The sequence below is a fragment of the Rhinolophus sinicus genome, linkage group LG01, assembly GCF_036562045.2.
Source record: "Rhinolophus sinicus isolate RSC01 linkage group LG01, ASM3656204v1, whole genome shotgun sequence".
Classification (NCBI taxonomy): Eukaryota; Metazoa; Chordata; class Mammalia; order Chiroptera; family Rhinolophidae; genus Rhinolophus; species Rhinolophus sinicus.
In genome coordinates this window covers 62,023,453-62,040,863 of record NC_133751.1, presented here as the reverse complement: position 1 = coordinate 62,040,863, position 17,411 = coordinate 62,023,453, and the positions used below count along the sequence as shown (strand labels likewise).

General features: G+C 36.5%; 1 protein-coding gene across 2 annotated transcripts in view; it reads right to left on the bottom strand.

The window, feature by feature from the left end:
* Positions 1-2,179: 2,179 nt before the first annotated feature.
* IQCB1 (IQ motif containing B1) overlaps positions 2,180-17,411 on the bottom strand; it is a 45,373-nt gene continuing 30,141 nt past the window's right edge. Inside the window, exons 11-15 of one of the 2 annotated variants that reach the window (XM_019729615.2) lie at positions 14,743-14,885; positions 13,016-13,164; positions 5,594-5,725; positions 4,068-4,224; positions 2,180-3,214 (exon numbers count right to left, since the gene is read on the bottom strand). In XM_019729615.2, the coding sequence (XP_019585174.2) occupies positions 2,985-3,214; positions 4,068-4,224; positions 5,594-5,725; positions 13,016-13,164; positions 14,743-14,885 (811 nt within the window). In that variant the 3' untranslated portion in view covers positions 2,180-2,984. The remainder of the gene's footprint in view (positions 3,215-4,067; positions 4,225-5,593; positions 5,726-13,015; positions 13,165-14,742; positions 14,886-17,411) is intronic. The other variant, XM_019729613.2, reaches the window with a different exon arrangement.

The following is a 17,411-nucleotide window of genomic DNA, read 5'->3' as shown; positions in this document are numbered from 1 at the left end:
GCCTCTCATTGGTGGTTTGAAAAAAGGAAAACATTTCTAATGAGAGAATATGGAAACGGGTTGGAATTTTTAGCCATGGAATATGTATGAGATATAATGTATTTTCTGCAATAAAAAAAAAATTCAGCCTAGCAATCATGCATTTGGATTCTCTTTTGCCATAATTTGAAATTGACCTAAATGGATATGAATATTCCTGAAAAATATGATTCAGAGTGGCTGTTCTACAGAATTTGTATTAACTATAGAATTTTCTATTTTCAGGCACTCTATATAAGTTCATAAAAATGAAATGTTAATAATTATGTTTCTTGTATTTCTCATATTTGTATTATAAAGTACATATAAATGTATTCTCTATAGAAAGAGCTGATAATGTGAGCAAGTCATCCAATAAAATTGTGACAAATAGATTGATAAAATCACTTTTTTCACGTCTTAGATAATTTTCACTATTACCTCTGTAATGCAGAATTGTTGTTACGTTAATATAGTAAATATAAGCATTATAAGTCAGAAAATATGATACATTTAAGTCAAATTAAAAGAAAAAAATGTGTTTCAGTATTGCAGGAGGGTTGAGTTAAACTAGTTAGTTTAGCTGGGTTTGGTTTTTCTTACTTTCAATGCACCATAGGCTGCAATTCCTTTTTTATCTGCTGTTACCTTGTGCTCAGAGTGGAGTCTAGAAAGCTTTTCTCAGTGTTTCTGGTCTACCTTCCACGTTTAGCCATCTTGTATGCTTTTACCACAGAGAGGGTCTCTCTCCATGTACTTTTCCCTAGCAGTAAACTGCTGTTGCTTGCTTGGTGCTAGGCCAGTCATTGCGCTGTGTGGTCTGTTGTCCTGATCCAGCCTAAATTTTGGGCCCAGTCTCTTCTTCCTGGGGTTGGGGTGGGGCTTTCTCAGGGTTCCTAACCATCTACCCCAGGGCAGTCAAACTGCCTCATATCTACGGTTGGTCTTTAGCAGAAAGACCAGTATTAGAAGACCTCTGCTTTCTGTTGGTGTAGGATTTCTGGGCCCAAGATGATTTCTTGACACTCTCCCAGGAGTGGAGTTTCTATTCCTCCCTTAGCAACACTGGATCTCTATTTGTGTCTGGATGGAGTGTTTCCTATCATGCCCGCAGGGACAAATAGGCTTTGTTTCTATTCCTTCCTTAAACAAACACTGGAATTTTGAGCCTTGGAGGTCAGAAGGCTTGCTGCCACAGCTCTGGCAGCTGTAAGGTTTTAAAGGAAGGGTTTAGGAAAGTGGGTGGGGCTTTGGGCATGTCACCCAGTAGTGGCCTATCACTTTATATGTGCCTTTGATACTAAGTACATCTCTTCAGGCCTCCTGCCCTGCTCCCACAACTTTCTTTTATTTGGTAGAGGTCTAAATTCTCCTGTCTGAGGCTACTAGGTATGCTGAAATGACAGGCTATCTCACCCTTGGCCTTTAAGTATTTGTTAAAATTTTAGCTGATTTCTTATCCAGCTACCTTTGTGTCCTATGCTCTACTAAAGATGAAATAGTTCATTTCACAGATATTGAGGCCTATCTCAATTTACTTGGGCCTCTTGAGGCTTCAAATATCTGATAGGCTCAGGAAAAACTATTTTTGTAGATTACCTGGCATTTTTTTTGTTAAGGTACCAGTAGGAATAAGATTCTCACATAGCTTTCTACATTCTAAGTGAAACCAGAGCTCTCATCTGCTTATTCTTACAGATGAATTTTATATATTTGTTTTCCAGTGATGAATAAAAATTTCATGAGGATTTTGACTAGAATTTACTAACCTCAACTTTGGAGTAATGGACATTATACTATTTGGTCTTCCCATCCAGAAATACTGGTATTTCCACTTATTTATACTAAAAGCACACTCCAGGTGCCTTATACTATGGCGTCCATGATTAGTTAATTAATTCTAATTTAAATTCCATACTATTACAAACACAAATAGTGGTGGCTTCTGCTATTAAAACACAATTAAAAATAAATAGGAAAATCAGAAATGATTAGGTTGGAACCAAATGATCACATAGTTACCTAGGACTGTAACAGAAGTTAAACATTATATTCAACTGTGAGATTCCTAGGAGACAAAAAGGGAAATAGTGAGTTGTATAGTTCTCATAGAAAAAAAAAAAAGCAATTTTATCTGGAGAAATTATTCTTGCATTGAATCCCAGGAAGATTTTAAATTTTTTTTTATTGGGGAATGTTGGGAAACAGTCTGTTTCTCCAGGGCTCATCAACTCCAAGTCAAGTCGTTGTCCTTCAATCTAGTTGTGGAGGGCACAGCTCAGGCCCAAGTCCAGTGGCCGTTTTCAATCTTTAGTTGCAGGGGGCACAGCCAACCATCCCACATGGGAATTGAACCAGCAACCTTGTTGTTAAGAGCTTGCACTTTAACCAACTGAGCCATCCGGCTTCCCCCTAAGAAAATTTTTTAAATGTAGTTTCTTTTAGAAATAACAAGATAGAAATTGAGGTCAAACACTGTTTTGTAGAAAATAGTCATATGTCCTTCACATGACCATTTCTTTTCCTTCCTTTAATAAAAGCCAACAGCATACTTCCTGTATTAATAGAAAAATAGGAATTCTAATAAATACATGTGAAAAGTTCAGGTAATTCTGGTGAGTTTTTCAGAACAATTGTTGAAAATATTTATTTAGAAAATACCTTTAGTTGGAAAACAGCAGAAACAAAAAAGAAATATCACATTTAATATAAGCAATGGAATGTCTACTTCCACAATACAAGCCACACCAATCTGTGTGAGTGAGCAGGGATGGAGGTATGGGGGAAAAGAAAAAACAGAATTGAAATAGAGGTAGAAGATAAGTCTTTGCTTACTGCCTGTAAGTCCTTGTTTGGAGAGGAACCTCTGGAAAACCATGAGTTAGGATAGCTCTAGTCTACTAGCATGCCAGAGACAGAACCAGTCATAACCTCCTGAAATACAGGATTTGTGTCAGGGTAATTCCTTAAGGCGGTTTGGTTCCACCAATGAATAAAGTTCCTAATTCTACACTAAGCTCATCTTTTGGGATATCAACCTCCTCTCCTGCTTCTTCCCCAAGCTTCTTCCACCAGGGTGCCTGCATGTGCTTCAGAGTGGTGAGGTGTGCGTGCTTGGCCTTGGCCGCCACAGGTCTGGATCTACTTAGGAAGAGCTCAGGTTCTTGTCCTTCTGCCTCCTTCAGACTTGGTGCTTCTGTAGTAAAGAGAAAATAAACAGGTGAGTGGGAGAGTTCTGTACAAACAAGTGGCAACTTGGAAACTACAAAGTTGGAACTCTGCCATAGCAGGCAGGGACAGAGTTCCAACTCTGAATCTATTATCATTGCTAGGTGGCATGTAACTATTCACAAGTTGTAGCTGTGGCTGGCAGCAACTGTAACCCCCCGCCCCATTCTGTGTTAAAAGAATAAAGATGTAGTTTTTTTAAGATGGTTTATTTAAAGAACAGGAAGCTTTAAAATAGAAGAACCTCATCCTATAGATGAGAGACTCAGTTATAGCCACCTATCCATTCAAAAATACAAAATTTGCAAGTAATGGCATTAAATAGATGACTCTGGCTCTCTCTGCTCCACAGAAAAAGTTTCAGAGGCTGACTGAAACACTGGCTTCATGGATGGGATCGCTCATTCAATACACCAGTGAGCATCAGATGAATTCATTTTTGTGAAATCACTTCATTTAAAAATTATAAAAATGGCACTGCAACTACTGTCATCATCTACTTCTAAAATGTGATCGACAGCTTTTGAGGCTTCATAAAAGAATCTGACTAGTAGGATTCACCGTCTTTAAAATTAATAATTTTGTCTGAATTGATACATATGAATGATAGCAAGGCCAGAGGAAGTAGTCAATAAGGATGTTATGGGATCTACATCATTTGAGAACATTGTGTGCTGGTATGATCTAGATGTAGAAATTTCTGAGGACAGGAGATGGCCTAATAGACCACTAAATGGTGTTTTCCTTCTAAAGATTTTAGATGTCACAAAATCTTATATAAGTTGTTTCTCTTAAAAAACAAAAATGGAATAAGCACATACTCATTAGCTGTTCAATGTTGGTGCTGATCTGAGCCATCAGAGCCTCCCTGTGTTGCTGGGTTCTCTCTTCCAGGGCCCTGCCCATGAAGTAGTATTGTAGTTGTTGTTGAGCTTGGGAATGGAGCTCCTTGCTAGTCACATCTGACATCTGAGAGCTCTGGAAACAGAGGACAGAATAAATGTGACAGGAAGGACATATGTATCAAAGTATGTTTCACCCAACCACTTAGCAGAGGTTCCCAAATACTTAGCTGTCTCTCATCGATTGAATGTTATGATTGATGTCTACTTTGTACTCTTATGAAAGCATTAAATAGCCTCTTAAAAGCAGTTTTAGATGAAAATGAAGGTGGAGAAGTTTCTTTTTGGTATACTGCCATACCTCACTTCCTCACACAGTGTGGTATTTTGGGAGAAGGGGTAAGACTGAGAAATCATAGTGAAAACTATAAAAGACATTGTCCTGGAAGAAAAGTAACAAGGCCAACCATTTTGTTCTGGACCCTACCTGATGAGACTATCTTACTTCCTCATATCTTATTTTATCTTATTGTCACTCCCAAACTTATCTAAGACATAATATTATAACTGTTTTTGATTTCATGGAACAAGGCACAAAATCAACCAAAGGACTGTGTTCTTTTGACACCACAGCTTTCTCAAATATTCCAGTTCCTGGATCTTGGATGCATTCCTGTTCCAGCTAACACCTTACGTACTTTTCAGCCATGGAAGTTTAAATAGCTGCATTAAAGTATGGCTAAAGTAGCACATTTTAAAACAGGAGTATGCATCAGAATTACACATAGTATATTATAAGAAATAGACATCCAAGACCTAAATGGAAAGGCCAAAACTATAACACTTTGAGAAGATACAGAAAAAACTTCATGACACTGGATTTGGCAATGATTTCTTGGATATGACACTGAAGGCTGGCAACAAAAGAAAAAATAGACAAACTGGACTTCACCAAAATAAAAAACTTTTCTCCATCAAAGGTCACTATCAACAAAAGCCCACAGATATTTGCAAATCATATACCTGGATAAGGGATTAGTATCCAAAATATATAGAGAACTCCTAAAATTCAGCAACAAAAATAAACCTGAATAAAAAATGGGCAAAGAACCTGAATAGACAGTTCTCCAAAAAGGATACATAAATGGTGAATAAACACATTAAAAGATGTTCAAAATTACTAACCAATAGGGAAATGCAAATCCAAATCACACATACTGCTTCACCCATTAGGACATGAAGATAACAAAGGTTGGTGAGGATGTGGAGACAGTCTTGCTGATGCCGTATGGAAAATAACTGACTTGAAGCAAAGTCTCCTTTATAGTTACTACACCTTTCTGCCCATGAAATTATAAGATTCCAAATCTATTAACTCTATGGTAAAGCAGCTACATTACCTTATATCAACAATACATGTACATATACATCTGAGACACTGCTTTGTTGAATATCACGCACTATAATAATGTAACACTGATACCATGGCATAGAAGGCTACATACTGGGTGTCTTCTAACATAGTCATCCACTTGCTGCTTCAGTTCAACTCGGCGTGCATCAGTGAGTTCTCTGAGTTCTTGCCAAGGAGCAAACAGTTTCTTTTTCTTACGGCACTTTGCTAGGAATTTAAGAGTCTGAAAAAAAAAAAGATTTGTGAATGTTTTTCTACAACAATAGAACTATTTTCTACCTACAACATAAGTTAGCAACAACACTGTAATGGCTGTTAACTCTTGAGTGTGTATGGGGGGAGGGAGGGGATTGTGACAGGGGTGAGGGAGGACAATGATGTTTTAGTTATATTCTTCTATAGGGTTTTAATATTTTACAATATACGCCTATATTATTTGTACAGTAAGCAAGAAAGACGAAAAATAGGATAAAAGCATTGAGTTCTAGTATCAAATCGAGTCCCTTATAAACTATATGATTTTGGGGCAAGTTACTTATCTCCACAGGACAGGTTCCACGTCTACAGAAAACAGGGACCCTAATTCTACTTAGCTTAACAGGATTGTAAAGATCAAAGAGACAGTATACAAGAAAAAGCTTGATAAATGGATGTTCTTCCTCATGTCCTTCAGAATGGACTCCTGGCAAAACAGGAAATCTTGTAACAGGCAAGATGTGGAGACAAATTTGAAATTATTCTGCACAATTTTCCCACTCTTCTCCCTTCTTTGTTGTTTTTTTAAAAAATTTATTGGGGTGCCATTGGTTAATAAAATTATATAGGTTTCAAGTCCACAATTCTATATCATCTACATATTGCACTGTGTATTCACCACCCAATTAGGTTCCACAGTGAAGTGGTTATTATGTAGTTTTTATTTTCATCTCTTAGATGTTCACATTAAGGCAAGGGTTGGCAAATTATGGCCCATAGGCCAAATCCAGCCTACTGCCTATTTCTGAATGGCCTAAAAATTAAGAATTTTTTTTTACATTTTATGTGGTTACAAAGGTCAAAAAGAAAAGAATATTTTGTGACATATGAAAATTATATGAAAGTCAAAATCCAGTGTCTACAAATAACATTTTATTGAAACAGTCATAGCCATTTGTTTATGTACTGTTTACAGCTTCCTTTGTGTTATAACTGTACAATTGGATAGTTGCAAATGACTGCATGGCTTGCAAAGCCTCAAGTATTTTACTGTTTAATGCTTTCCAGAAAGTTTGTTGATATAATTCTATTGTTTAAAGTTTTATAAGAATTAACAAAAAATAACTATAGTTCTTTGCCCACTTATCCTATCCCCTCCCCACAAAGACAACTTTAACTTTTTCAGGTTTTTCTTTTGATGTTTATCTACATCTATTAATACTTTTCTGTGATTTTTCAGATATAGGTATTATCTATTAATTTTCTTGCATAAATGGTAAGGATTTAGTAGCTCTCTTTTACTGCTTACACTCCCATATACTTCCCATATCTCCAAACATCAAATATTATATCATAATTTCAGTTAAATCAATGTTCATGTTTACATAATTATGACTAAATAAAGGCTACTCATTTTTAAACCATATACGTGATCTGACAATTACGTTCACAAACTCACCCTAGAAAAGGTGCTACATACCTCATTACTGAATATCACTATGGTCACCTTAGAAGTACTCTCCTCTGGGAGCTATGCACCGACACCAGTGCCTAGTCCACGCACTTGCCACTTTCTGAAGCAGTTCTGGAAGTCCTCTTTCATGAGTGTCTTTAGTTGCACTGTCATGGCTGCCTCAATGTCCTAAATTGACTCAAAATGTTAACCTTTCATGGTCATTTTGACTTTGGGGAAGAGCCAGAAGTCACACAGTGGCAGATCTGGTAAATAAGGTAGATAAGGACACACCATAATGTTTTGATTTGACGGAAATTGCCATACCAGAAGCGAAGTGTAACATGGAGCCTTTCCGTTGTGGTCACAAAATATGGTAAATGCTGCTGCCAAGTGCCATCCAATGGAAAGGGAGGGATCTTCAATATGGGAAGCAGCCTGTCAAAGCTTAGTAACAATGTGTGACAATTTTCAACTTGTTCGGTGCAGTCGGGTGTGAGCTATGGTTGAGAGAAGTTGTGTTGTAAAGTGTGCTGTAAATCATCCTCCATCATGACAATGCTCCATGTCTCACATCACTTCTGGTATATGGCAATTTCTGTCAAATAAAAACATTACAGTGTGTTCTCATCCACCTTATTCACCGTGAGACTTCTGGCTCTTCCCCAAAGTCAAAATGATTCAGGACATGGAGGCAGCCACAACAACACAATGAAAGACACTCATGAAAGAGGACTTCCAGAACTGCTTCAGAAAGTGGCAAAAATGATGGGATAAGTGTATTTGAAGCTAGGGGGATTAACAACAATGTGTCTTTTACTGTAATACTTTTTAATTTATTTTAACATTCACCATATTATTTGATCGCACCTCGTAAATGTGGGTATGCTTCTGTCATTGTATTGTCCACTTTTTTTTTTAATTTATTTTATTTCTGGGGGTTATTTTTGCCATGTAGATCAAGGTCTGAATATATTTATTTATTTATTTTATTTTATTGGGGAATATTGGGGAACAGTGTGTTTGTCCAGGGCCCATCAACTCCAAGTCATTGTCCTGCAGTCTAGTTGTGGAGCGGGTAGCTCAGTTCCAAGTCCAGTCGCCGTTTTCAATCTTTAGTTGCAGGGGGCACAGCCCAACATTCCATGCGGGAATTGAACCAGCAACCTTGTTGTTGAGAGCTTGCGCTCTAAGCAACTGAGCCATCCGGTCACCGCTCCAGCAGCTCAGAGGCAGCTCGTTGTCTTCAATCTAGTTGTGGAGGGCACAGCTCACTGGTCCACATGGGAATTGAACCGGCAACCCTGTTGTTCAGAGCTCGGGCTCTAACAAACTGAGCCATCTGGCTGCCGTTAGTCAGTCCTTTTATTATTATTTTGTTAAAGATTTTACTGGGTAAGGGCAACAGGGCTTTATTGGGGAACAGTGCGTACTTCCAGGACTTTTTCCAAGTCAAGTTGTTCTTCTTTCAATCTTAGTTGTGGAGGGTGCCGTTCAGCTTCAAGTTGTTGTCCTTTCAGTCTTAGTTGTGGAGGGCGCCGTTCAGCTCCAGGTCCAGTTGCTGTTGTTAGTTGTAGAGGGCGCAGCCCACCATCTCTTGCAGGAGTCGAACTGGAAACCTTGTGGTTGAGAGGACGTGATCCAACCAACTGAGCCATCTGGGAGCTCAGTGGTAGCTGAGGGTGCCATTTTCAATCTTAGTTGTAGGAGGCAGAGCCCACCATCCCTTGCGGGAGTCAACCTTGTGGTTGAGAGCCCACTGACCCATGTGGGAACTGAACCGGCAGCCTTTGGCGTTAGGAGCATGGAGCTCCAACCGCCTGAGCCACCGGACTGGCTCCCTTAGTGGGTCCTTTTAATCTAACACCCATGACATTCAATTCTGGGAAATCTTGAATTATTTGATTTCCTCTCCTAAAGTTTTTTTGGTTTTTGTTTCAAATGTTTGGATGTTTGACCTCCTGGACTGGTTATCTTTTATGTTTGCTCTGTTTTCTAGATTTCCCAAACCTTTCTTCCTAGCCCTATTATTATGTCTTTACTTTTTTCTGCCAAATTTTATTCTATTAATATTTGTTCTATCTTATAACCATCATGGTTTTGTTTCATGTACTAGTTCTGTTAGTTCTGTGAGAAAATACAGATTTTTAAAGGTTTTCTTACCCCTGCAATATCTCTTTCTACCAAGCATTTTTACTCTGTTTTAGCCTTAGCTTTCCTCAGGTGTCCTATGATACTTTCATCTGATATTTGAGTAGCCACTATGAGGTCAGACAATTAAGTTCGCGAACTTGTTTTCAATGATGTTGCTAATTTTTTTTTATATCAGAGGGATTATTCATTATGAATTTGTACCAACTGGACAAACAGTTAACCAAGTTGACTATTTGGAAGTGCTGAAAAGGCTGCATGAAAGTTAGATGACCTGAACTTTTCGCCAACAATTCATGGCTCTTGCATCATCACAATGCACCAGCTCACACAGCACTGTCTGTGAGGTTTTTAGCCAGTAAACAAGTAACTGCTTTGGAACACCCTCCCTACTCACCTGATCTTGCCCCCAATGACTTCTTTCTTTACCCGAAGATAAAGGAAATATTGAAAGGAAGACATTTTGATGACATTCAAGACATTAAGGGGAATACGATGACAGCTCTGATGGCCATTCCAGAAAGAATTCTAAAACTGCTTTGAAGCGTGGACTAGGCAATGGCATAGATGTATAGCTCCCTAAGGGGAGTACTTTGAAGGTAACCGTAGTGCTATTCAGCAGTGAGGTATGTAGCACCTTTTCTAGGATGAGTTCACGAACGTAATTGTCAGACTTTCTTGTAAAAAGCTATTTAGAAATTGAGCAGGTAGGTGGGTAGGGTTTACATATTTTGTATTTCAGTATAGGGCTACTGAACTGGTTTTTTTGGTTTTGTGAGTATGACTTTTCCCTTGGGCTGTTCAGATTTTCGAAAGAAAAGGCATTCAATCTATTGCTTGCAAGATATAAGCTTGGCTGACAGCAGCTGAGATGAAACAAATGGCTGAAGGTCTTCACATTCAGTATATAAAATTACCCTAATACCTCGTTCTTTTTAGTATGGTATTCGAGCCTTCAATCGTAATTGCATCCTCTTGTTGACAGATCGTCTTGATTTTCTTCTTTGCTTCTCCTTCTATTTTTCCTCAACATCCTGCTTTTAGTGCTACCCTAAACTTATGATGCTATGCTGGGAACTTCAGAGTAAAGGTTCCAAAACAGAGGCATCTGTGCACTTAGATCAGAAAAGCCCACCTTGACATTTGTCTCTTTTCCTCGTTCTTTGTCATTTCAGGACTCTCTGAAACTGTATTTATCTCCCAATTTTTAGTTTTTCAACTGCCAATGATTTGTTTCATTAAGTGCTTTAGTGGTTGGTCTGGATGGATAAGTGTAATAACACTATAGTAATTTTCTGCTATAATCCAGTAGCAAGAATTAGCCATCATTCTGGCTCTAGAGACCATCCACCAGCAACCATCACCTTCCTTGTAAGCTTTTTAATAGATGAGAAGGCAAGAAAAGAAAATCCAGGAGCATTAAAAGGGAAAAGTCAGCTAACTCTTCAAATTTAATTTCAACACTATGCCACTACAGAGAACTCCAACTTGTCTACGTAAGTAAAGATGTGTAATTTGAAATCAGCAAATTTACATAGGTTTTCTTCAGTTTTTAGCTACTGAGAAACAATGCCACTGCCTTTACACAAGGTAAGGGAGGAGCAGGAGGGAAACAAGAGTTCTAGCCTTTCTCTGTGAATGATATTAATAATAACCAGTTTCTCCCATGGGATGAGTTCAGTGAAATGATAATCCTACTTTTTTTTCTGTGAAACTGATGAATTCTTTTTCTTTCTTATCAATTGCAGTGCTAATAAAATATAATGTGAATCACAAATGTAATATTAAATTTTCTAGTAGGCACAAAAAGTAAAAAGAAACATGTAAAATTTATATTTTGCATATACTGAATTATATAAACATAATTTAATATATGTAAAATATTAGCATTTCAATATGAAATCAATATAAAAAATTATTAGTGAAATATTTTACACTTTTTTTCCACCCTGAATCTTCAAAATCTGGTATTTTACACGTACAACATATCTCAATTTGGAATAGCTACATGTAAGTACTCAATAGCCTTATGTAGTTAGTGGCTACTGTATTGGACAGTGCAAGTCCAATTAAGCAAGTGTCGTAGAAATGGATGCTCAAAAATGTGGCAAATGTGCCCTTTAGTGACCATTGCCCAGTTCTGATTTTCTCTACTACTTTCCTTTTTCCTTCCTTGTCTGCACTCTGTCATTTTCCTTTTTCTTTTCCCTCTTTGAAAGTAATCCTCTTCTTTCCTTTTCTATTTTTGTCTAGCTTTGCTTTAACTTCACTGTCATTTTTCGTAGTGAGCTGCAAAGACTATAGATATGACCTTGACCCATCCCTTTTTCATCTTACTTCAGTGGAGACCTATATTCCTCTTTTTGGGTGGGTGAGATATGAGGAAGAGGTGATTTTTTTTCCTCTTATGCCAAAGGAAAGTGTGAAAGCCCAAACAACTTTGCCTTCATAGCCCTCAGATATTCTCCTATAATGACCCCTGCTTCTCTCTCAAAGGAATGGTGGACAAACTGCTATGGTATTTCACTTTAGAGTAGAAGACCCTTTTACAAAGTATTGGGCTTATCTAAATCAGGCAACGTAGTGAGTCTGCTTAGGAAGGATCCCGTTGACTCTGACAGGGAAAAGTATAAAAAGGAGGTAGCCATGAGGTCAAAGTATTAGAAAGAACCCAAGGCTTCCTCTAGAGGAAGTGTCTCCAATGCTGACATCCATGGGTTAATCCCTAGACAGCCTTATGTAGCAGAGGGGAAATATCAGGTGTGGGTGTGACTCAGTGGTGGTACAGGACTGTCTGGTGCAGATACAGCCTCAGATCCCCAGGAGAGCCTGAGGAAAGAGACGGCAAACATCTCTTCCTATTTTCCTAAAACTTTGTATACACTCTTTTTTTTTTTTGAATGGTGTAAAAAAAAAGAATCCTTGTAAAAGTTTAATCAGAGAATTCAAAAAAGAGACTGTTCATAATCTACCACTGTGGAAAACTAAAATTGACCTAACATTCAACAATAAGGGATTGTAAAACTAAATGCTATAGGACCAGAAAAACTAATATGAAAGTTAAATTTATTTCATTTAATGACCAGTTTTCCTAATATCTGGTTATTCACTTATACCAGATATTAGGAAAACTGGTCATTAAATGAAATAAATAGCCATGTGTTGTGCCTAAGCTCCAAATAAATCCCAGGAAAATTATCATTTAAGAACACCATTCTATAATTTAAAAATTACAATAATCTAATTACACTTAATACATTATCTGTGCATTAAAAACATCAATATGATAAGCTGTACTTGCATAGAACTTTATAATATACAAAGCATTTTCCTATAAATTTAGTCATCTAATCCAAATAACTCAGTAAAAACGGTAGACATACATTCATACATCAAGCATGTGCTGAGACCTGACAATAATAAGACTTAATTCCTTATCCTTAAGATGCTTATAGCCCAAGTAAGAAAGAAAAAAATTAACAAACATTGCAATATGGTAAATGTGTACAGGGGTCTGTGAAAGTACTAAGGACTGAGTGTCTAAATTAGTTTGGCCAGTGGTTAAAAAGCTTCTTATTTTATAGAGGAAAAACTAAGGCTCAGGAAAGCGTAGTGACTTGACCAAGACTTTACAGCAGATAAATAGTAAAGCCAGGTTTGAACCCATGTTTTTGCCTCCTAATCCAGTACTTTTTTTTACTACATTAAACTCACTGCTCTCTGAAGTGTGACAGCTGCTTTATACTCCGTGATTGATGGCCTCTGTTGGCGAAAATTTTTCCTTTCCCTGTACCCTCTCCAATGTTTCTGGATAATCAATGCTGATTTCTCTTCTATTTCCCGATTATGTTTTTCCACCTGACCTAAAAAGATGACAGACACTATTACAACCTACTCACCTCTATGCTTTCTCAAATTCTGGAATCAGAATAATGATACTAACAACATTCTTGCACTCCTGTTTATTTTTTCAATACTGTTCAATGGTTTTCCCAATTCTATTATTGTACATTAGTTCTAATATTTTAGAAACAAAGAGCTCTAAAACCTTTCTCAGATTATGCATCTTCTTTAGAGAAAAGACTCACATAATGTTTTGTGTCACAGGAATGAGAAAAGGCTTCAAAATCCAACAGCAAAAACATTTAGAAAAATGAATCACAAGTACATGGTTAGAAAGTCATTTACGACCACCAGAGGGAAAGGGCAAAACATATATATGTTATTTACTCTGTGTGCTTCTAAATTTCTCTTCAGTAACTCACTCAGTTCTAAAGATGACTTTCTTTTTACTTTCTCGGAGTTGGTCAGCATACAGTTCAGGGTTCGCAGTAGCTAACTGACAGAATAAGGCAGTAGGAAGTAATAAAAAGGGATGTATTTCAGAGATAGTACAAAAATATTAATAGGATTTAATGACTGACTGGTTGTGGAGGTAAGAGACGGAACGAACTCTAGAATGTCTCACAGATGGGAAACTGAGTAGACTTTTGGTACAATTACCTGAGATGGGGAACACAGAGAGGAAATTAGAGGGGAGAGATAATGACTAGATTTGGGGATGCTTATGGACAGTAAAGCTATCCAACAGGCAGCTGGCTACAGAGCTATGTTGTCCAATATAACAGACACTAGCCACAAATGGCTACTTAAATCTAAATAAAGTAAAATTTAAAATTCAGGTCCTCGAGTGCATTAGCCACATTTTAAGTACTCAATAGCCACCTCTAGCCAGTGGCTATGTATTAGACAGTAGAGATACAAAATATTTCACTTTGTGGAAAAGTTCTGTTGAGCTAGAGCTTAGGAGAGTGGGTGAGGATGCAGATAAGATTTCACAGTGCTCAGCACTCAGTAGCTAAAGCTACAGGTATGGATGGGATACCTCAGGAAGAGCAAATGAGACTAAATGGGGTGAAAATGGAGCCCTGGTAAATATCTATATTTAAGGAAAGGAAGAGAAATAAGAGGCAAGAGAAGGACATGAATGAGTAGTAGGTGGGGAAGGAGACAAATGAAAAAAGAACTTTGAAACCAGTCAGATCTCTCAGACTACAGTTTAATTTCAGGTTAGTGTATCAAAGGTGGCAAGAAGGTGTCAAAGGTTTGTTCTGGGTTATGAATAAATTTCTGGCGGCACAATGGCAATACTCTAAGGGATTCTATCTCTGTGTCACTGACAGCTATCTTTAAAAATAAATTTTTACGCCTTAGTATTTTATCTGAAAGAATAGGAAAATAGTGGAGAGATTGCTCATCATCAGCTAATAGGCCTTAATCAGAAAAAAAGTAATTTTTTTTGACTCAAGAGATTTAATAAGGTTTATTTGTGAAAGGAGAAACAAAGTTCCAAATTAAAAAAAAGAAATCATCAGGAAATCTGGTTTATTACGAGATATCCTAAACATTCTTTCACTTATAAAACTGATACTGCCACCTACCTGGATGAACTATTTCGAGCATACTCAGCCGTAATTCTCGGTAAAGTCTCATGGCTCTTTGTCTTTGAAGTTGCAGTTGTAATCTGCGGTTCTCTTCTTCCTTCTGCCTATTTAGCTTGAGTAGTATCTTTGTTCGTTTAGCTCTATGATGGAAATATTAAGTACCTTAAACACAATTTTCATAAATCATGTCAACTCTAAAATTATATGGAAATTATATAAATAGTAACTATATAAATAGAGAAAGAAAAAAATTTTAAAGAAAATTCCTAGTGTTGTTAGAGTATGATGAAATAAATCTTCATGTGCTGCTGCTATACAGCCTTCCTGGAGAAATATTTAAAATACATATAAAAAGCCTTAAAAATTTTAACCAATTAATTCCACTTCAAATAATTTTCTTAATGAAAAACCTGGTATGTATGTAAAGATATATGTTCAAAGATGTTCTCAAAAGCATAACAACAGTAATAAGTTGAAAACAAGCCACATGTTCCACAATAGTGAGTTGGATAAATAAATACTGGCTCATTCACTGGATGGGTACTGTGAAAAATAAAAATTTCAAAGAATATTTAGTAACAACAGAATATATCAACAATCTAATGTCAAGTGAAAATCAGGATACAGAAGAGATTCAAACTGTGTTAAAGTATATATATTTACTTGTATCGAAAAATAAATGATTAAAAACATACAAATTTCAACAGGGATTTTCACTGCATGGTGTGATCATGATGATTTTAATTTTCTTCATATGCTTACCTATTTCTCAATTATTAATAAATGTTATTTTTACAACTGAGTATAATTTTCATGTGACCACAAAAATTGTATTAATTAGCATTTTTGTATTATATGCTTTTATTCACCAAAATTTCTTGTTAGCCATTTCTATCCAGTTTTGCTTGCTTCCTACATTACTATGTAAGATCACAAGTATCACTCTAATAAAATATCCAAAATGCCGTTCAGATACCCATAGGAAAAGAAACCAAAGAGGATAAGAAAAGAGAAGCAGAATACATTATTTATTTTATCTCTATTGACTTAATTTGCAAGTATCTCCCTCAAGAACATTTGCTCTCTCTTAGGTTCTTTTCTTATAATTAATTGAACTGCCAACAAATGTGCTACCTTGGCTATATCTTTGTAGTATTAACAGATGGACTTTATAATGGTATAGAGTGGGTTATAATGATTTTTAACTCAATTTCTTTTAAAAAAGCAAAAATAATTAGGTGTAAGACAACTTTAAAAGGAAGTATTTTAAAGCAGAGAAGAAAACTCACAAAATAATTTTGATAACATTTTCTGTGTGTGTTGTTTTGTTTTTTTGCAATTTCTTAACTGCTACCAATTATAATTTATGTTTTCTTTGCTTTTACACTTAGGCCAAAATTGAGAGTTTGTTTCAAAATGTCTTTCTTACCCCTATTATCAAAAGTAGACAAGACCTCAAGTATGTGTGTGCCAAAAAGAAAAGGGGTTCTAGAGAGAATGTAGGCCAAGATGAAGTTTCAAAGTATCTCTTACACTTCCTGTCAGTAAGAAATCAAGTAAGAGCCTTTCCCTTCCCAAAAAGTGACTGAAGGAAACTTGCCTCTCCTAGGGAACTCCTCTGCAAAACCTATGGGTTCTATCGCATATAGATAAGGATGTTTTGCCCTTTACCTACTTATAGAGGGTAAAAGAGAACAGGCCCTAAACAGAATCTTTCAAATTGATTAACAACAAAACAAAAACCACTCCTGTCTCTAACCTCTCATTAATTACAGATCATTGCATTATTGATCAATACTGCATTACCAATATTTTTAATATATACTGTTAGTATGAGAGACAGTGATCATTAAAACTTCATTGGTAGGACATTTAAGCTGTCAGAAAACTGGGTTTGAGAAAAAGTTTAGGCATACAGGCTATGAAATATGGTAAAACTGAAACAACTATGGAGCATGTAGGTGGAAGTAAAATATAAACCAGGAAGACAATAGGAAAGTGAGGTTCAGTGATTAAAATAACAACTGTAAATTGTAAATATGCATGTTTCTGGTTCCATACGCTTTAATTTCATGTTTGAAAATATTTATTAGGAATTAATGCGATTTTGAATGTTCCCACCCCCTTAGAAACACATTCTAGTTATTCTGTGGGTAAGAGTGTCTATAATCACTCGACACTCAAAAATTAAAAGATTATTAATTTAACTGGTTTCTTTGTAAGAGTAGGCATTTAACCACCTGGCATTTGTACTGCACTTCTGAGAAGGAAATGACTGATCAGAGGTCATATTTTCAAATTAATTTATATAAGTACATCAATGATTTACATTTAACTAACATTAATCTTTACTATCAAAGAGGGAGTTGACAAAACTATCTACTGACAGTTTTGAGTTCTCCAGGAATTCCTTCCTCTGTTGTAAAATAATAAGTATGAACCTGGGAAGTCCAATATGAGTTGCTGGGCAAAGTAGTTGATGTGCTCTGCTCATTAACTAAACAAACATTTGAGTGCTTGCTGCCTGCTTGGTACTGTCCTAACAGAGAAGAGAGACCGTTCTGCCCTTACGGAGCTCAGTTTCAAGGGGAAGTTGAAGCATAGCAGAATATGCCATTTTGATATAAAGATTATTTTAAGCTGGAGGCAAATGAGAATCAACAAAT